Source organism: Streptopelia decaocto (genome assembly GCF_964273445.1).
Source record: "Streptopelia decaocto genome assembly, chromosome: 23".
NCBI lineage: Eukaryota > Metazoa > Chordata > Aves > Columbiformes > Columbidae > Streptopelia > Streptopelia decaocto.
In genome coordinates this window covers 3,738,960-3,758,793 of record NC_138678.1, presented here as the reverse complement: position 1 = coordinate 3,758,793, position 19,834 = coordinate 3,738,960, and the positions used below count along the sequence as shown (strand labels likewise).

At 48.7% G+C, this 19,834-nt stretch overlaps 3 protein-coding genes across 4 annotated transcripts; 2 read left to right on the top strand and 1 right to left on the bottom strand.

The window, feature by feature from the left end:
* Nucleotides 1-3,869: 3,869 nt before the first annotated feature.
* On the top strand, nt 3,870-12,779 carry GNL2 (G protein nucleolar 2). 2 transcript variants are annotated; one of them, XM_082071646.1, is made up of 16 exons: nt 3,870-4,052; nt 4,171-4,255; nt 4,614-4,708; nt 5,021-5,160; nt 5,832-6,016; nt 6,459-6,525; nt 7,763-7,921; nt 8,486-8,599; nt 8,870-8,998; nt 9,631-9,735; nt 9,846-10,004; nt 10,152-10,259; nt 10,565-10,998; nt 11,502-11,581; nt 12,281-12,384; nt 12,599-12,779. In XM_082071646.1, exons 1-16 carry the CDS (start codon nt 3,989-3,991, stop codon nt 12,746-12,748), a joined length of 2,178 nt encoding a protein of 725 aa, XP_081927772.1. In that variant the 5' UTR covers nt 3,870-3,988; the 3' UTR covers nt 12,749-12,779. The 2 variants fall into 2 exon arrangements, with proteins under 2 accessions (XP_081927772.1, XP_081927771.1); XM_082071645.1 differs by having other exon boundaries at nt 12,278-12,384.
* A 146-nt stretch (nt 12,780-12,925) lies between these two features.
* On the bottom strand, nt 12,926-16,318 carry DNALI1 (dynein axonemal light intermediate chain 1). Its single transcript, XM_082071668.1, has 6 exons — nt 16,232-16,318; nt 15,926-16,050; nt 15,677-15,846; nt 14,931-15,109; nt 14,466-14,630; nt 12,926-13,720 (listed from the first exon to the last, which is right to left on the bottom strand). Exons 1-6 carry the CDS (start codon nt 16,310-16,312, stop codon nt 13,685-13,687), a joined length of 756 nt encoding a protein of 251 aa, XP_081927794.1. The 5' UTR covers nt 16,313-16,318; the 3' UTR covers nt 12,926-13,684.
* Nucleotides 16,319-16,433: 115 nt separating this feature from the next.
* On the top strand, nt 16,434-19,677 carry SNIP1 (Smad nuclear interacting protein 1). Its single transcript, XM_082071649.1, has 4 exons — nt 16,434-16,645; nt 16,723-16,813; nt 17,218-17,807; nt 18,249-19,677. The coding sequence occupies exons 1-4, from the start codon at nt 16,476-16,478 to the stop codon at nt 18,511-18,513; spliced, it is 1,116 nt and encodes a 371-aa protein (XP_081927775.1). The 5' UTR covers nt 16,434-16,475; the 3' UTR covers nt 18,514-19,677.
* Nucleotides 19,678-19,834: the final 157 nt, after the last annotated feature.

Sequence of the window (19,834 nt, the reverse complement as noted above, 5' to 3'; positions counted from 1 at the left end):
GGTGGGATGGGGGAGCCGCACGGTTGTTTCGGCTGCGGAGCTGCACCAAGCTCTCCGTGACTGCCCCGCTGGCAGCAGAACCTTTCAGCCCATCATCCACTTTGTGATTAAGTAAACAAGAAGCCGTTATATCTTTTAAAGGGGATTTCATTTCAGCACAATGATAAATGACCAGCATACCAGCCAGAGAGAGAAAGAGGTTCTTAAAAGTCACCCCTTGAGTTGTTTATGGATCATGTTCAGACGATTCCTGAAAGCCTCCCAGCTGAAAGATCAGATCTCACTTTATTTTCCAGCCTCAGCCAGCCCGTGAGATAAGTATTTGGGTTGTGCCACGGCGTTGCATGTAATCAGAACCGTTTTTCCCTTCCGCTTCTCAGCAGCGATAACCAGTAACCCTTTCGTGAGCCTCAGCTTGTGAATTCAGAACCGATTCGTCCTCGTTCCCCCGCGCAGCAGCTCAGCCCCGGTCCCGCGGGGGCTCGGGGGGCGCTGGGGGTTTGTACCCGGAGCTCCGTTCACCAGCGGGATCCCCGGTGGTAACTCACGGCAGTATTAGCACAACTATTTCCAAACTATAATAAATCAACACAAACCCGACGAGCTTCTTTCTGCTGTAGCATTTTCCAGTCTGTCTTCCTTTTTCACGGCAAAATGGGAAGAGAAAGGAGAGAGGCAAAGGAAAGTTTAAAACGCAGCATTTTCTGGTATGCGCGATTTAAAAATTAAATCGGGTTAGAAAAAATAGGAGGAAAATATTTTTTAAAATAACATTTCCTTTTATTTTTAATCAGCTCCCGAGCTGTGCTTGTTCCCATCCCAGAGAGCTGGTTCATCTACGAATTTAGACACATTTTGCCTCTGACCGACGTGATTTGCATGCCGAGCTCAACAGCCCAAGCCAGAGGTTTCCCCAGACAAGCTGATGCCACCTCAACTCAATGCACGTGAACACTCTCTTTCAGCCCAAATAAAACCTGTCGTGGTGTTCTCTCCACGGCATCGCTGTAAAATACGCTTCTTTGAACAAATAAATAAACACATGGGTTTGCTGAACAAGCTTTGTTTGCTTCGTTCGTCAAAACTGGAGTCAAATCCCAACCGGCCAAAATGTTGGGAAGCAAGAACCTCTCCCCAGTGACCCGGCTGGGGGGTAATTTGTCCCATGTAATGGGAAAAAGGGCAAGGAATAATCTGTTGAACAGCTCGCAGTCATGGGTTCGGAACTGTTTAATTTTGATCTCATTTGCTGGGATTTAGGAGCTAAGGCAGACAAATTTCGCCAAACACAGGCTGGCTGTATGATGTTCTTATCCTCTCTGTGTAATATAAATCTGTATTTTTCATCAGCCGCAGTCAAGCTAAATGTGTGCACACATACTCCTCAAACAATAATTTACTAGCTTTCTGCCCCCATGGAGATAGAGGCAATGTATATACTTTTTAGCTCATGTTTATGTTAAAGTGATTTCTCACTCAGAAGAAATCTCAGCTTTGATGAAAGGAAATCGAGTAGGATAGTGAAACAGGTTATCCCTAGCACTATTATTTGGATTACATTGTCTGAGAACATTCAAAAGGATATTTTATATATATTTACAGATTTTATTAAGTCAATAGTGTTCACAAAGAGAGATGTTAGGCATAACATTTAAAAAAAACCCCTCTATTAAAATTACAGGAATACCAGCTGTATTTAACCAGTCACCATAAATAAATTGTGAGAGAAGAGCAAGATGGCTGGTGGTGCCTTCCTCCTCTTAAATAAAGCAAAGTAGCTCAATACCACACTGAAAGTGCTCCGAGTACAAGTCCAGTCTTGTTCTGAAGTCTTGGAAATCTATTTTTCCTTCATTTAATTGACAAAATCTGTAGATCATACAAAGAAGGCAGTCCCTGCCAAAAATCAGACATCACTAGTTTTTAATAATACAATGGGAATAACCTCTTAGAACATATGTAATTATGGTGATGAGTCACTCTGACAGCATCACGGAACCACATTCACTGGGATTTTGACAAGGAAGAGGCCACATACAATTCAAAATTATTTGATTTCAGGCTCATTTTGTCAATGGAGCCGAGGCCGTTAGGCAGATCTGATGGACGCGGCATCTGTCACCGTCCTGTCCGGCACACGGGATGGACAACGGCCCGTTAAAAATGGAAAGAGGAGGATGCATCAATAGCAGATTAAAAGCTTGTGAGTCACACAGCAACAAAAATTATATTAGAGTAAAAATCTGACTCGTATGTTATCAGATACACAAGTAAACAACCCCGGCTACAGAGATACTGCAAGATGAACATGAACCGCCAGCCCCAGCCATGGAGCTTTGGTCAGGAAAAGCCTGCGAGGAGCGTTTATTTATGAATTTATTCCAGTTTGAATGCAACTCCCAGACATTATCAGCGTGATCTTTTCTTAAGATGGAAAATAGGGAACTGTGGCCCGCTCGGGCTCACCGCGGGCGAGGCCGGGCGGTCGTGCCGAGACCTCCCCGGTGAAGCTTTAACGTGGGAACAACAATTAACTCGGACGCATTTGCAATAGGAATTCTCCACAACGTAACCTCATCTCTGAAGTGAGCGATTTCTGCTCTTTCACAGAAAGAGGCAGCAATTGTCTGGATGCACTCCAAGGTATCTTGCTAACAATAAAAAGAGTGTTTTCTTAAGGAAAAGGAAGAAAGAGTGGGGGAGAACAGAGCAAGTATTACTCAACTATTTAGTCTAAAAATGTGAAAATCAAAAGGATCTTCTGACAGATTGATATCAACCCTAATAGAAAACACACTTGTCCTGGGAAAACTCTTCAACATGAGCCTCGAGTCTGATAGCTTAAACAATTATCTGCAATTTGGAATTAATTTTTCATGCCCACATCAATGTGTATTTTTTGAATGCCCAAGGCAGAGATAATTCTATTAAGAGAAAAAAATGGAAATTGTAGGCTTAACCAAAACAGACTGAAAATTGAAGAGTGCCATCTTACAAAACATCGCACAAGCCTTGACTCATTAGGGCTTCATTGTACGCCCGGGACTATGCACTACCTAAAAGCGAAATGCTGAAAATCATTAAAAGAACAAAACCTCAGCATCTCTGTTATTGTTCTGGGTTGAGAAAAGCATTAGCAGAACTAGAAGGAAATTGAACAAGCTCTGAATGCTCTGCTGCTAATGAGCGCTTGGAGACGATGGGCGAGAGCTCCGTTTGGGGGATGATTCCCCGACGCTGGGCAGTTCCAGCCCAGCCCGATCTCTGGTCTAAATTAACACGATTGCAGTGGAGCTTTGTTAATCCCCCCAAGGTGAGAATCTTTCCAATGGCTGTTAAAATCCGGCACTAACATGAACATAGGCTTTGTCTTTAGACATATAATTTGACTTAGGTTTCCGCACTGTCCACGCAATTCTCTACATGCATAGAAAAAACACCAGTGTTGTAATTTCTAATTTTAAAAAGTCACAGCTGGTAACTCGGGGAAAAAAAACAGGGCCCGATGATTCTAATCGTGTGTCTGGAACAACCAGCAGTCACAGACAATGGCGGCGCCGGGGCCAGCGCCTGCTCGCTGCGGCCTTCGCCGCTTGGAACGGGCCGGCGGTGCCCAGGGTGGGAACCTGGCCCGGATCACACGCTGCGAACGGGCCGGGGGGGACCGGGGAACCGGGGGAACCGGGGAACCCGGGGACCGGGAAAACTGGGGCACCGGGGCAACTGGGGCACCGGGGCGGCGGGGCCAGGCCGGCCCCATGCGTTGCCATGGCGACCGGGGGCCTACACGTGGTTGTCAGGGCAACCTGACGCGCCTGCGCCGCCGGACGATCGCTTAGCGGAAGTGCGTAATCCCGCCGACCCGCACGCCGGAAGCGTTTGTGCCGCCGCTTCCTGGCTGGTGTGGCGTGTGTGGCGGAGCGGCCTCCGCGTTCTCCCGGTTCTCCCCGTTTTCCCGGTTCTCCTCGACCCGGCCCCGCTCGGCACGATGGTGAAGCCACGCTATAAAGGCCGCAGCACCATCAACCCCTCCCGCGCCAGCACCAATCCCGGTTCGTGCGGGGTCGCGGGCCTGCTCTGACCGGGCCGAGCTGAGCTGTGCCGGGCCTGCTCTGACCGGGCCGAGCTGAGCTGTGCCGGGCCTGCCCTGACTCTGTCTTGTCTCCGCAGATCGCGTGGGGGGCGCGGGAGGAAACAACATGCGGGACCGAGCCACCATCCGGCGCCTCAACATGTACCGGCAGAAGGAGCGGCGGTGAGCGCGGGCCGCAGGCGGCTCGGTTTCCCTCCGGGGCCGCGCAGGGAGCGAGTTTCTGGGCACAGACCGGCAGCCTGGCCTCTGGTGCCGGTGTGTTCAGCCCCTTTCGCCGCAGGGCAGCCCCGGGAGCCGCCGCGGGGCTCCCGCTCCAGGGGAAGGGGCTCTGGGGGTCCCTGGGTGGTGTGGAGCTGGGGCTGGGGTGGGTGCTCCTGGTGCGGTGAACAGCAGCGCTGCTTCCAGAGGAAGGAGCCCTGGGGGTCTCTGGGCGGTGTGGAGGGGCCGCTGGTCCGGTGAACGGCAGCGCTGGGGGTGGGTGCTCTGGGGGCACTGACTCGGGTGCTCGTTTCTCCCGTAGGAACAAACACGGCAAAGTGATTAAGCCTCTGCAGTACCAGTCAACGGTGGCACCGGGCACAGTGGCAAGAGTGGAACCAAATATTAAATGGTTTGGTGAGTTTTGGGGTTTTTCCCCCTCAACTTTCCGACTCTGCAAACTTAAAAACTGTCGAACGTTGTGTGTTCGTTTCTGAATTGCGGTCGCAGTTCTGTGTGGGACAGAATAGTTTAAAAATTTTCTTTAAGTGGTGGGAAGGAAAGGGGTTGGCTTGTTTATGCCAGTTTGGGGGCTGTCTTAAGTAAAATCCTATTATTTTGTCACTGTTTTATTCCAGATAGAATATTAATATTTTATTAGTGTAGCTGGGGTCTCTGAAGCCATTAAGCTGAGGAGTGATAAGGTGCAATATTTGTTTTGACACACAGGAAATACTCGTGTGATCAAGCAATCATCCTTGCAGAAGTTTCAAGAAGAGATGGAAACAGTCATGAAGGATCCTTACAAAGTGGTCATGAAGCAGAGAAAGTTGCCAATGTCCCTTTTCTATGATCGGATTAAACCTCACGTGAGTGCTGCGGTGGTTTTTATCTTGGATGGGCAATTCTTGTGCACGCAGCCTTTCATTTTTTGTACACCTAGTTTTAGTTATTACCAAGTTTCTTTCCTGATATCTGAACTATTATTTTGGGCCCTTGCTAGCTGTTTTTTCACATGGAAGCTTTCCAGGTTTATGTCATAAAAATATTACCTAAATTAAGGAGAAACTAAAATGTGCATTACAAAAACAAATAACTTCTTTCAGCAATGAATTGGATGCAGTTCCAGGAAAAGCTGGCATTCATTACAGGCTTTAAAGTCTACAGTCTTGATTGTAATTACCCCTGACAAAAATCTGCGAATTTGTCGAGAATGGTGCACTTGTTAGAAAAATAAGAAATGATCAAAGATAGCAGCTAAATTTTCATCATTGTACCTTTAATTACATTTGACATAATTTATGCTGAGGGAACTGGAGCGTAGTTCTCTGGCAAGTGCAACGTGTTTTGTTGCTTGTTAAATATCCACTGTTATGTTTCTCAAAGATTAAGCTGGAAAACTCAAACATTGTTAGGAAAGTGCCTGTAACTCTTGTCACAGGTTGCAAGGTTGTGAGGAGCTCAGGTCTTGTTCACCATGTCGTGAGAGATGGGGAAAAACAGCACTTGTGGGTTTTTTTACCAGCCTGTTTTTCCTTAGACTTCCAGGGTTCACATTCTTGACACAGAAACATTTGAAACGACGTTTGGCCCCAAAGCGCAGAGGAAAAGGCCAAATCTCTCTGCCAGCGACGTGCAGTCCCTGGTGGAAAACGCCGAAGCCTCCTCGGAATCGTATGATCAGGGCAAGGACCGAGACCTGGTGACGGAAGACACTGGTGTAAGGTAAACAGAAAGGAAGTTATCCATTGTTTAAATTCAGGAAAGCCACCTTTATTTTCAAATAAGCACTTAGTACATCCATCGATGCTGTTACTGTACGAGGAGTAAGGAAATTGAAATTAGCTGAATTTGGAAATTTTAATCCTGTTTCGTCCCTGTGTATTTAACCCAACTTGCTTCCGTGGGACCCTTCTGTCTTTATTCCTAATTCATTTTCTGTTGCGCGTCAGAATATTTCCAAGCTCACGTTTTGGGTTGGGTGGGGAAATGAGCAGTGGGCAGATGGGAGAATTGTGTGTTTGGGGGGTTCTTTCTGCAGCTGGGCAGACAGGACAGGGGGAGGGGAGCAGAATCCTGGCTGTCTGTCGCTTGGGCCTCCTCTCCTTTAAAGACAACACCGTAACCTGTTATTGTGGGTGCTGATGTCTCTGTAATCCACTTCCAGGGATGAAGCGCAAGAGGAAATATTTAAGAAGGGGCAGTCCAAGAGAATCTGGGGTGAGCTCTACAAGGTGAGCAGCAGAGTCAGGTCTGTCTTCCAGCCTTTGTGAAGTCAGGTGCTTCAGCACAGCATTTGGAAATCCTGTACAGCAATACTCAGAAAAGCTCTGAGAACCATTTATTGCTGTGTTGGGGAGCTTTGGTACAATTCAATTTGCTGTAAAGTTTCTTAGAAACATTCAGTGACTTTCTTCAGGCAGAGATGTCCTGAGTTTGTCACTCCCTCTCCTTTCCCGTCAACCCCGTTGAATGGACTGACTAGGAACCGCGCAGCCTTTTCCTGGTACTGACCCGGAACGTAAACGGGAACCGAGAACAGTCACTGTAGAAGGGAGCAGAGATTAATGTTCAAATTTCTGCCTGACTCAGCTCGGTTCTTCAGCTCTTATCCACTGGAACAAACATCTATGGTCTAGGGATGGTCTGGCAGAGTGAGGGTGTTGGCTTCACTGCAAATAAACCAGTCAGAGAGTCTTTAGTTTCTTTAGGCTAAAAAGGGTTGTCTTTGGGAGGCGCTGCACCTCTGTTCCCTGTGAGTCACCTTGCCTGCTAGAAAAATGGAAACTGAAAAGGAATGAGGGTTGTAAGAGCAGTTTCTGTGCTCCCCATGACTGTTAGGTGTGCACTTGCTTAAGCTTTTGCTCAAGCTACATTTCTGAATGTAGCTTGAAACCTTTTCACTTGGATTTTAAAGCGCTGGGAACAATAGAGCTAAACAGATTTCAGTAAGATGCTGCCAAAAGTGCAGGAAATAGCTGTGAAACAAGTGCACGAAATGACAGCTCCCTGCTGTAGCTGCTTCGCGGGTTAACAGCAGGTTCCTGCCTGGTGTGCGTTTCATATTGATCCAGAAAACACACTTTATGTCGTGATCCTTTATGAAAAGGCAGAATTGAATTGCTGCAGGCTGGATGGCGAGCATTGTTTTTGTCTACTGAAGCAGTTGATTTTCCCATTCGGGTGTAGCGTTTCCTTTCCTGAGTGCTACGAGCAATTCCTGGTGCACACGAACAGATCAGAGCTGCTCAGCTCTCCAGCCTGACTGGGGGGGTTCGGGAAGGGAGGGTGTGGAGGGTCAGTGCGTGTTGCTCTGAGCTTCTCTAGTCCGTGGGGATCTAACAGTTGTTTGTGAAGGATATGAGGTTTTTACATTAGTGATGTAGTTTAGAAAATGACTGGTTTTCATTTTGAAGGTATAGATGTCTTGCTTTCTGTAAAATCCTTTCCTTCTGCATGTTTGTTTTTTAGGTGATAGACTCATCAGATGTTGTTGTTCAAGTTCTTGACGCCAGGGATCCCATGGGCACTCGCTCCCCTCATGTGGAATCTTACCTTAAAAAGGAGAAACACTGGAAACATCTCATTTTTGTCCTGAACAAATGTGATCTTGTTCCTACCTGGGCTACTGTAAGCACAGTCCTGCCTATTATTCCTCGGGCCTTCTTTGTTCCTTTTGTAGCCTCTGCTTTAATTCTGTTGCCAGTCCTCATGCTGTCTCAAAGGGCGTAACGTAACCGGAGCAATGGGAGCTCTCTGCTTGCCTGCTGTAAAAGTAACAATTACAATGTAAATCTGTCCAAGTTTGGCTGAGTTGGGCAACACTCGCCAGCCACAAATTCTCTACTTCCTCTGTCTGGATTAACAGTTCAGCTGATGTCTCCAGAGTATGCTAAATGTTAGTCCGCTTAAGATCCATATCCACCACAGCTGGTTTGCTTTAAATTGCTAAACTAATTAGCTTTAGCTAGCAGTGAAGGCGTTTTTGGGAAATTGTTTGTCTCTTATAAAAACAATGCTCAGTGCTTTTAGCGTTGGGTTGGTGAAATGCTTCAAAGGTTGTTACATAGCAATTTTCATAGATGGTTACATCCGTGACCAAAGTGAAGACGCTGTGTACTTGTGCTCGGAAGCAGATTGTTTTGGCGCCTCCGCAGCGCAGGATCGCTCACCGCGTCCTGTTTTCCTCCACAGAAGCGCTGGGTTGCTGTCCTCTCCCAGGAGTACCCAACACTTGCTTTTCACGCCAGCCTCACAAACCCTTTTGGCAAAGGTGCTTTCATACAGCTCCTAAGGCAGTTTGGAAAGGTACAGAACAATTTGGGGGGGTTGTGGTGTTGTTTGTTGGGGAGTGTTTAGCATGGAGTGGTTTATTTTGTTAGTGTTTGGGGCTCACTGTGCTTTCCTATGGCCGTTCCATTAGCAAAGGACTCCTCAGTAAAGTTCCCTTCCTTGAAGAGAAAATGCTCCTTCAAATATCTTCAAAATGTTTGTCAGACTGAGGAGATCCAGAAGAAGTGGGTCTGACCATCTGCCTTTCTCTGTGTGGTGTTGAAAAGATGTGTTGTTTCTTAACAGTTACATTCTGACAAGAAACAGATCAGCGTGGGTTTCATCGGTTACCCGAACGTTGGCAAAAGCTCCGTGATCAATACGTTACGGTCTAAGAAGGTCTGCAATGTGGCCCCTATCGCAGGTGAAACAAAGGTAGGAAGAGATCCCTACGTTAAAGATAAAAATTAGCTGTGTGAGTGTATTGTCAAAGGCAAAACCCATGTAAAATGAGCTCAGTGACATTCCCAAGCACTTGTACTGTGCAGGCGGTGTGACCTGTGCTCTGCTGCTGGGAGCTGAACGCTCAGCTGTCCTGGCTCAGTGTCTGCGCTTTCCCAAATCAAATGATCGGGTATATTTGTGCTCTCAGGCTCTGCTCGTGCTGATTTTCTAACGCTGTTCTTCAAGAACGTGACAGTAAATGTGAAGACAAAGTTACAGGAGTCTTCTTTATTAGCTTGTATATTTTACTTCTAAATATCACTAAAGAATGGTAGAAGAGGAAAACCAGAGAATATCAGAGTTTGTCGTAATGGTAGTTTCCTCACCTTGGTCCCGTGAGTTAGTAGTTTGATGGAAAGCCGGAGGGATGGCATTGGCTGACACAGAAGGAGCAAGGTGCAATACATCTTGGCCAGCTCACAAAAATGCCAAGTTATGTTGTGTTTCTGTGCATTAATACCAACTTCCTAAGGTAATTCCTGTGTATTAGAACCATGCATATGAAGAGCAGACCCGCGGGCTGCGTGGAGGAGGTGACACAGGGAACTCTGGATCTCTTTCAGGTGTGGCAATACATCACCTTGATGCGGCGGATTTTTCTCATCGACTGCCCAGGTGTTGTTTATCCGTCTGGAGACTCAGAGACAGACATTGTGCTGAAGGGAGTGGTACGTAGCTGCACTAAACGCTGGAAAGTATTTGCTCTTGTCAACGTGGCGGGTTCAAAGGAATGAACGCACACTTTGCGAAGAGTTGATATTCTGCTGTTCATTTTCAGGTTCAAGTTGAAAAGATTAAGAGCCCTGAAGATCACATTAGTGCTGTGCTGGAAAGAGCCAAGCCAGAGTACATCAGGAAGACGTACAAAATTGATTCCTGGAACGATACTGAAGACTTCCTTGAGAAACTTGCTGCTAGGACTGGGAAACTGCTCAAGGTGTGACAACTTTCTGCATTTGCAGGCTGGAGGAGCCTGTGGCCTGTTACTGAACGTGGGAAATGTGACTGTTTCTGTTGCTTACAGGTAACAGAAAGGTGGTGTGTCCTGCAAACGTGGACATAAATTGTTACTGGGTTCTTTCAGGGTGGTGAACCTGACACACAAACTGTGAGCAAGATGGTTCTCAATGACTGGCAGAGAGGCAGAATTCCATTCTTTGTGAAGCCACCAAATGCAGAAACAGGTCCCCAGGTAAGAATGTGGTGCTCATGCCTCTTCTCATGTATTATTCAGTTTTCCTAATAGTATTCGCTGTTGTTTTTTTCCTGAAGTGCCATGTAACTTGGGCAGTGCACATCTTGGGTGCTGCCCAAGTCTGGTGATTCAGGTACACTCGGATTTGGCGAGGATTAGGTAGCAATGTTCTTCACAGACATGTCTGAGCCATTTTACAAGCATCTCATCTTACGTTTTTTCCAGAGATAAAATGGAGATCGCTCTCAGAGATGCTGGGACAGACTTTGTGGTTAATGTATCCATTGCACTCTTTATTGTAGCCTACTGCGTTGGAAGTAGCTGTGACATCAAGCCAGGATAATAATGAGGAGAAGACCCCAGAGTCAGTAGCAGCAAGTGTGGAGCCAGCAGAACAGAAGAATAATACAAACACCGAAATGAGGCAACTCATGTCACATGTTCGGCAGAACTTTGGGAAGATTAATGTGGCACCTGAGTTCTCAGAAGAAGACCTGGTTCCTGTGGATGTGCCAGGCTTTGATGAAACGGACAGTGATTCTGCTGGAGAGGAGGAGCAGGAAGAGGAGAAAGAGGAAAATGAGCCACATCAGGATTCAGTGGCGGAGGAGTCGGAGTTGGCGGTGCCAGGTGCCAGGGAGAGCTCTAAGACAGTTCTTAAGGCTTTGGAGGAGAAGATTGCAAAATACAAGAAATTTCTGGATAAAGCCAAAGCCAAGAGATTCTCGGCAATAAGGTATCTGAACCCGTTCGGTGGCTCGCGGGTATCCCACAGCAGGGAAACAGGGTTAATGTGGCTCTGCTGCCATTTCCCTCCATCCCTGGCTTGTGTTACTGGTTCCTCTGTGTTGCCACACACGAGTTGCCACGGCTTACCTACTTAAGCCATAGGTGTTTGAACTTTGGTTAAGCAGCAGTTTGGTTTTGAAACATTATTCCAAGAAGTCCTATTTGCCATCATAATTGAAAATGTTTCCAGTTTTGCAAAGCTGCCTCTTAAGCTTTGGATTAGAAATCTGTTGGCACTCTGGGTAGCAATGTCATAAAATCATCGAATCCCAGGTTGGAAGGGATCACAAGGATCACCTGGTCCAACCATTCTTGACAAAAGCCTGGTCTAGACAAGCTGGCCCAGCACCCTTAAGTGTCCAATGTCGGGGAATCAACCGCTTCCCTGGGGAGGTTGTTCCAATGGCTGATATTACAACATTCTTTTTCTGCTTATTTTGTCTTTTGTAGAATCCCTAAGCAGCTGACTGAAAAAGTGTTTGCAAAATCCATGCAGAAGTCTGAGGAACCCAAGGAAGCTGAAGTCGGAGGTAAAACAAGATTAGTAGATGTTCTTAATTTACATTTAGAAATCCTGTAAGCAACAGAAGAGAGGGAGTTAAGGGAAGAAGCGTTCCTTAGCTCCTGATTGCAAGGGTTTTTTCCCCCCAGAGCTATTTAAATCTTTCTATAGCTCACCTAAAGGCTACAGCAAAGCCATCAGGCAGCCCGTCTGTAGAACCCCTGTCTGTACAGTAAGTCACATCCCCCTTGTAGCAAATTAAGTTAAAGATGTTGTGTTTCCAAAAGAATGGCGCTGAGGTTGGGTTGCACTCTGAGCAGCTTCTGTTCCACACGGTGTAATGTTACACAAAGGGAAGGGGTTTACAACATTATAAAAGCCCAGAGCTACTTCAGGCTGTAGGTTTTACTGTGGTGACGTCAAGAATCTGTGGTTTCGGTTTCCATAGTAAGTGTGATTAAACGCAAAATCGCATGGGAGAGCCCTATTCTGACAAGACTATGAAATTCTTCTGGACTTTGGGGCTTTGAGCAACTGGCTTCTCAAAAGCGGTTTATAGTAATAGCCAGTGATTCTCTGGTAAGAAACTTGTGGGTTTGTTTGGTAGAAGCTGTTAAAATACGACCAAAGGAATGCTTTGCTGAAGTAGATAGGATGGTCAACCCAGCCTTAAGTTTGGCACGCTGTTTTGGAAGATGCCTGAGTATGTGATCTCTGCTGTTAGCAGGCAGCACAGAGAAGAAAAGAAAAAGGAAAGCAGAAGAGGAAGATGATGATGATGATGATGACCACTCGGGTAAACAGCCTTGCAAGAAGCTTACATCCAAAGAAGTGAGTGTGGTTCTTGGGCAATGGGACAGTTTGGAACTAGGTGGGCAGTGGGTGGATTCCATATTGATGTCCATATACACACATCAGTAACGTTTTGTTTCACATTATTTTACTTAAAGCATGTGGAATGCAAAGTGAACAACATGAAATAATGCAAACAAATTCAGGCTGTGGATACTGAGGATTTACTAATGCGTTTTGTGTGTATTTGCAGAGAAGACGAGCTGAGAGGCAGCAGCGCTCCAAGAAAGTCGGAGTCCGGTATTATGAAACTCACAACGTGAAAAATAAGAATAAGAACAAGAAAAAAACTGGCTTGGAGGGACAAAGATCAAAGCACAAAAAATACAAACACAGGCAGTAACTGCTTATTCTATTAAATTTTACATAAAACAGCTCTAGTATGCAGTGGCTTTTTTTAATATAAAACTTGCAGTTCCCATTCAAAGCCTGGTTTGACTTGTCTTGTTCCCAGGAGTAGCATCTCCCTCTTTGTTTCTGCATCATCTGAAAGTCCTTTATGCAACTGGAGATGATGGTATTTCCACATCGCCATCTCAGGCCAGGAACGCTGCACTGGCAGAACATATCCTGAAGTGCTCAGTGGTGGTAGTTTTGTTGGGGTTTTTTTCTTCCTGGAAACTAGTTTTGTGGAGTTTTTCATGTGCCTGCAGCGAGTTCTCTTTCTGCTTGTGGCGTACAACCAGCTGGTCACACAGGTACCTCAAGTAACGATTTCAGTCACTTCCACTGAAAAGCTGATGCTTGGAATGGTGTCGCACCCTCATTTCATGGGGAATAATCGTGTTGCCCGTCCGAGGTGACCACCAACAGTTCTGACAGGGATGTGGATGTTCACACCTACTCAAGGAAATACCCTCCAAATACCTGTCCGAGATTACCTGCCATTCGATTCTCAGTGAAGGTGACTTGTGTTTCTAGTAGGCACTTTGTATATTGTTTCTGAATTTTCTACATTTTCAAAGTAATAATGTTACAGAGATGCTTGCATATAAAAATATGTATTAGTTTATTGCTTTGAAGGTCATCTAGTGTATTACCACCAGGCCAGCCTCATGTTCACTGCTAAAGGAGTTGAATGCAAAGGTGGCACTGAAAGAGCGTGCAGTAATTAACAAAGCTCTTGAAGAGAAAAAGGGTGAAAGAATACAATTACACTGCCTTCAGTTACCGGTAAGTGAAAATTCAAGATTGTTTTATGAAGACAAATGTTTGCCACTAATTGCAAACTTCTTGCTTTGCCAGCTCTTCTGAGCACTGCCTGGAGGACAACGAAAAACTACTTAGCTGGTGCAAGGATGCTTTCAAGTTGGGCCTGAAAAACAAATGAGACAGTAAGTCAAATTAGATTCAACCTACAAAATAAAACTGCATTGCTGTAAAGCGATAAATTAGATATTCAAAGCGAGGAGCTGAGGGATGCTGCAATACTTCACAAGAGAAGCAGGCTGGGGGTTTTTTCATGAGCTATTTGATTCCTTACTACATGTTTTATAAATTAGCTTTTCATTCTTGGCATGCACACTTGTTGCATTCTGAGAAGAAAAGCGCTGGCCTTGGTTCCATACGATGAAAGGCTCATTTTATAATGTAAAGCATTGAAGAGGAAATTAAATAAAAGCTGTTGAAACAGTGGTCTGAAATCTCTGATTTCAGGCTGGACTGTGTTAGCTAAATTGAGTATTTGGAACACAAACCAACTCTGGGACAAAAGTAGCTGGGAACAGTGAGTTTTTCAGTTCCTGAGACAACTTGACGGCCAATTAGTAGATTGATGGGGGAGTTCCCTGTGCTTGGGGAGCGCGCAGAGCACGAGGGTTCCAGGACTGGCTACAACAATTGGTAATTTTCTGAACGAATTCTGATTTCTTCTTGCCCAATGTGTCCGGTCAAGATTCAATTAATCTGACCTGCTGTTGCCATCATCAGGTTTATTAGTGTTGACCAATCGCTGACTGAGCGAGGAAGCAGAGAAGGCAAAAGCACAATCTTCCCTAAGAAGGAAATCGGTTTTATATTGATCTAATTAAAAAAATGAGAAGTCCTATTTTTTTACTCACCTTCAGCTGCTGATTTATTTGTTTCAGGAGCTGAACCTCTTCGGTGTGTTTTTTCTCTTCTATCAGTCGCCTTTCGCTTTCACGTTTTTCAATAGCTTCACATTTCGCTTTCTCCTCATTCACTTGTCTTTGCAGTTCCCGCTTTTCCTCTTGTAGCTCTGCAATCTTGGAAAAGAGTACAGATCTCTCACATTTTGCTTGTTAATGATTTTCAGTTAAGATGGGACGAAACTGTATCTTGTACAGTCTTTAAAGTGTTCCAGATGCAAAGCAGACAAGGTAGGAAGTGCAATTAAGGAAAACAGTAGGACAAGTATTTTGAGCTTTACTGCCATCCAGTGGAAATGGAAATAAGTGACTTAAGGATAAGTGACTTAAGTGACTTAAGGATATTACATCTAAAATCTGACATTATGCTGTGGCACCTGCAGAAAACTGCTTTATGGGTCTGACAGCCCAACTTACTGTTTTTTCCAAGTCAGCTTTGCCTTTCTCGGCTTGTAGCGCCTTCCGCATGCCGAACGCGACGCTGCTCTCGTACAGCGTCTGGTGAGCGTCGATTGTCATCCGGATTTCGTCCCTGACGCGGAGCAGCAACAGCCCTCGCTCTGCACAGTTGATTGTAGTTTCACGGATCAATTCATCTTTAAAGCAAAAGAGTACAACCACCTCATTAGAGCAGCTACTGTACGGTTGTGTGGGAATGGGCTTCTTGTCTCCCACCTGTTCTCTGCACCACAAAAGTAACGTGGATTTACTAGAGGTAGTAATAATTCTTTTTGTTACATTACCGCTCTAGCATCAAGTTTTAGCAAATAAAAGTGGAGTGGTGGTACAGAATCTATGGTAACAGCGGTGATACTGAACAACAACCACCAGCAGAGTGAAGATCCCCAGGAGCCTCCTCCTCAGACAGGCCAGCATTGGCATTGGACCAGCACCACGTCATCCGAGTGTGTAAGAGTTCTCACACAGGGGTTTAAGTTAGTTAACTGTTGGATTAAGTACAACTAGGGGAATTTTAATCTTCTTTGCATCTTTTACTGTTACGATGTGTAGGCACTTTACGATCTGTCTGACAAGAGCGGTTCTCTGTAAAAGCTTTGCTGGTGTCAGCAGTGGCACGGGCTGGTGCGGGGGCAGCCCCTGTGCCCCGCACAACCCTGGGCGGTGCTGAGCCTCCCGCGGGCGCCGTGCCGTGCGGTGCTGACCGAAGCACTGCGCGTAGAGCTCCCTGCGCACGGGGCAGATCCCGGTCTCCCGCGCCTGGCGCTGCCGCAGCCGCAGGTCCAGCAGCTCCTGCAGCTGCACCACGTCCACGCGGGTGCTGGGCGTGCTGGACACCTCCTGCACCCAGCGCTGCGTGTCCTCCTCCCACTCCCTGCAACGACAAGCACCGGCTGTCAACGGGCCGGCCCGGCCCAGCGCCGCCCGCTCCGCCCGGGCCCGGCCCCGCTCACCGCGGCGGCAGGATGGCGTTGAGCAGCTCCTGCGGCGGCTTCTCGGCGACGGCCGCTGTGCGGGACGGCGGCGGGACGGGCCCGGCGGCGGCGGGCGTTGGCGGGGTCCCCTTCAGCGGGTGGGCCTGCGGAGAGAGCGGAGCGCGGTGGGCGGTCCGGCCCCGCTCAGCCCCGGGGAGCGCCCCCCGTGCGGCGGCTGCCGGGCCCCGCTCAGCCCCGGGGAGCGCTTCTCCGTGCGGCGGCAGCCGGGCCCCGCTCAGCCCCGGGGAGCGCCGCCCCGCGCGGCGGCTGCCGGGCCCCGCTCACCCCCGGGGAGCGCTTCTCCGTGCGGCGGGTGACGAGCACCGGCGGGTTGTAGCGCAGCAGCGAGTCCGGCGGCGGGATCATGGCGGCTGCGTCCCGGGTCGCTATGGAGACGGCGGGCGCGTGCGCAGGCCGGACACGCCTCTGCGCAGGTGCAGAACCGCCCGGCGGCGGTGCCGGCCGCACCCGTTCCGCCGGAAGTGCTTGCGGGGGCCGGAAGTGGCGCTCGGTTCCCTTTGTGGGCGCCATGGAGCCGGCGGCCGAGCGGCGGCGGGAGCGGCGGCGGCGGGAGGCGGCGGTGAAGGCCGCGGTGAAGGCCGAGAAGCGCAGCCCCCGGCGCTCCCCGTCGCGCTCGGGCCGGGGCAGCCAGTCCCCGCCGGCCGGGCCGTGCCAGGGCAGCCGCGGCAGGAGCAGCAGGTAGGGCCGCCCGGCGGCTGCGGCCCCGCGCTGCGCCCGGCCTGGCCGCGGCTCACCCCGCTCTCCTTGGCTTCCAGGTCGCCCAAGAGGAAGAGCCGGTCGGGGCGGAGGAGCCGCTCCCCGCGCGGCAGGAGGAGCCGCAGCCCGCACCAGGTGAAGGTGAAGCAGGTAAATGGCGCCGCGGGGGCAGCGGGGCCCGGGCCGGCCCGCCCAGCGGAACCGGCGCCTCGGGCCCCTCCCGGCGGGACTCGGCCGAGCGAGGTACGGAGCCCCTTTCCCCGCAGGTACGCTGTGGCGGTGCCGGCGGCAGCTCAGCGCGGCTGCCCGGTCACACCGCGCCTGGAGCGGGGGATGCGGCCGCCGTCTGCCGATCCCGCCTTGGTCAGTGCCAGGTGTACGAATCTCAGTAACCTGACGAGGGAGCGAGTTTCTCTCGCTTTGTGTCAGATCCGCGCAGAACGCGCCCGAGCGCACGTTTTCCAAGGATTGTGTGTTTCTTACGAGCCGAGGGAGATTCGCTGCTTTCTCATCCTGGTTCTGAACGCATCACTGTAAGTGGTTCTTGGTTGCAGGAGCGAGATGATCATTGTCGCAGAGGAAACGAGGAGCGGAAGCAGAGACACCCAACAGAACAAGAGCACCGGAGAGACAGGAGCGGGGACAGAGAGCGACACAGAGACCACTCGGACCGGAGGAAGAATCCAAACGAGAGGCCCGGAGTTCGGGGCCATGAGCGAGAGAGGGATGCTCAGAACATCCGTGAGCAGCAAGCGGAGAGGGAGTTTTACAACGAGAGAAGACGGGAGCATCGACAAAATAATGAGGGCAGCGGCGTCGACCAGAACCCAGAACTCAGGCAACCTGACAACAAACCTAAAGAAAAAGCTCCTGTCAGCAAGGAGAAACCAAACTTTGAACTGTCTGGCGCGCTTCTGGAGGACGCCAACACTTTCCGAGGGGTTGTGATTAAGTACAGCGAGCCCCCCGAGGCTCGGATCCCGAAGAAGCGATGGCGCCTCTACCCTTTCAAAAACGACGAGTTTCTGCCGGTCATGTACATCCACAGGCAGAGCGCGTATCTGCTGGGCCGGCACCGCCGCATCGCCGACATCCCCATCGACCACCCGTCCTGCTCCAAGCAGCACGCCGTGTTCCAGTACCGGTGAGTACGCGCCACGGCGGCTCCGACAGGAGCGTTCAGGAGCTTGTGAGGGAAAAGCAAACACACAAACAGCCCCAGCTGAGAGGTCTGAGTTTGCTGTAAGTACATGAGAGAGAGAAGGAATTTACGTTTGGCTGCTGCATGTCATCCTAGCGGTAATCAGAAATATCTGTCACTGTTCTCCTGTAGCCACAAGCCTTTGAGTCAGGCTAATAACCCAGCGGGGTTAAACACAGAACGGTTTGATCATCTAAACTGGAATAAAGCAGCAGGTGTAATTGGCAGAACAAGCATTTCAAGGCGAGGTTTTATTCGTTTGGGTTTTCACGACGGAGGCGGCTGATCCGCGGCGCTGGGAGCCGCGATGGCGGCGTCGCGGGAGGTTTTTGGAGAGCGTTCTCTGTGCGCGTTGTGGTTGAGCGGGTGCGTTGTGTTTTGCAGGCTGGTGGAGTACACGCGTGCCGACGGGACCGTGGGCCGCCGCGTCAGGCCCTACATCATCGACCTGGGCTCGGGGAACGGCACGTTCCTCAACAACCAGCGCATCGAGCCCCAGCGCTACTACGAACTGAAGGAGAAGGACGTGCTGAAGTTCGGGTTCAGCAGCAGGGAATACGTTCTTCTCCACGAATCTTCAGATAAATCTGAGGCCAACGCAAAGGACGATGATGATGAGGAGGAGAAGGAGGAAGAGTCTGACAGTTAACGGATGAGGAGGAAGCCGGGGAGGGGCAGGGGAGAGCAAGTCTTTGCAGCTGACCGTGCATTGGGCTGTAAACATTGGAGCATCGCAGCACTGACGCCTCTTATTGCCTTAAAGTCCTTTTTCTGTTGTTGGTCTGTTCTCGTAGTTTATTTTGGGGGACTTCACTGATTATTCATCTTTGATAGTTCTGCATATCAGGGAACACAGATTTTTTTCTTCACTTTTTTGCCCCTGACGAGCAGAAGAGCACCTGGATGTGAACGCTCTGATGCTGGAAATACTCAACAAACGTTATGAGACTGTCCTCTTCTAGGAAGGGTGTGAAACACAGATGGCGAATGTTAAATTATTTTCATTAATTGTTTTGTTGTAGCCCTTTGAAAACGCTACTTAACTGAAATACTAGTTAGAAAGTAACCCAGTGCTGTTTGTAACACGTCATTTGGTGGAGTTGGCCAAATTCCTTTCCCCGTTAGAAGTTCCAGGCAGGAGCGTTTCCCCGGCAGGTCGTTTGTCTTGTGAAACCCTCCAGGGACGGACGCTGCGCTGGAACGCGCTGCCTGGGGATTACAGGGTGATCTGGATGGACGTGAACGCTTCTGGGATTTTGGGTGACAATACCGGGATTTTGGGGCTGAGGTGGGGGCCGGTGTCTGCCCGGGGTGTGTTGCAGCATTCGAGGAGCAGCTCTGCCTCCTTGGTTTGTTCGTGTCACACATAAATACCCTTTTTGTGGTCACGTGTTTTAACCAGAGCTTGCACTATTTAAGTTTTATAAAACATATACTGTCTCTTGTTTAAAATAGTCTTCTCCCCCGTCAAAGAAAATGATGCTTTTGGAAGAGAAAAGACAATTCCACTCATGGAAAGTACTTGCATCTTGCCTGGTTTTTGGGTGTCTCCTCCCCATGGTTTGCTTTATGGTATAAGAAATGTATATTTTCCACACTGTTCTGTGGTCAGGAGCTCTCCCTGCCTGCTGTGTATATACTGGTGTATACAAGTGTTGCATTTTGTATACACGGGCTCCAACATTGATGGTGTAAATATGGGGCATTGATGCCAGTTTTCAAGCAGTGGGCAGAGTGAGTTTTGACTAGGAGGATCTCCTTTATATATGCTCTAGGGATTTTTAAATAAAGAATTTGTAAATTTAACCCTTAATTTAGTTGTAATATTTTTCTAGTGTCCCTTTTTTGTTTCCTTTAATCTTCCCCGAAGCCAATGAACTTCCAGTGTTCATTTCAGTACGAGAGACACCGAATAAGTTTATTAATAAAAAGAGAGCGGGCGATTTGTGCAGTGGGGAGCACGGAGGGTT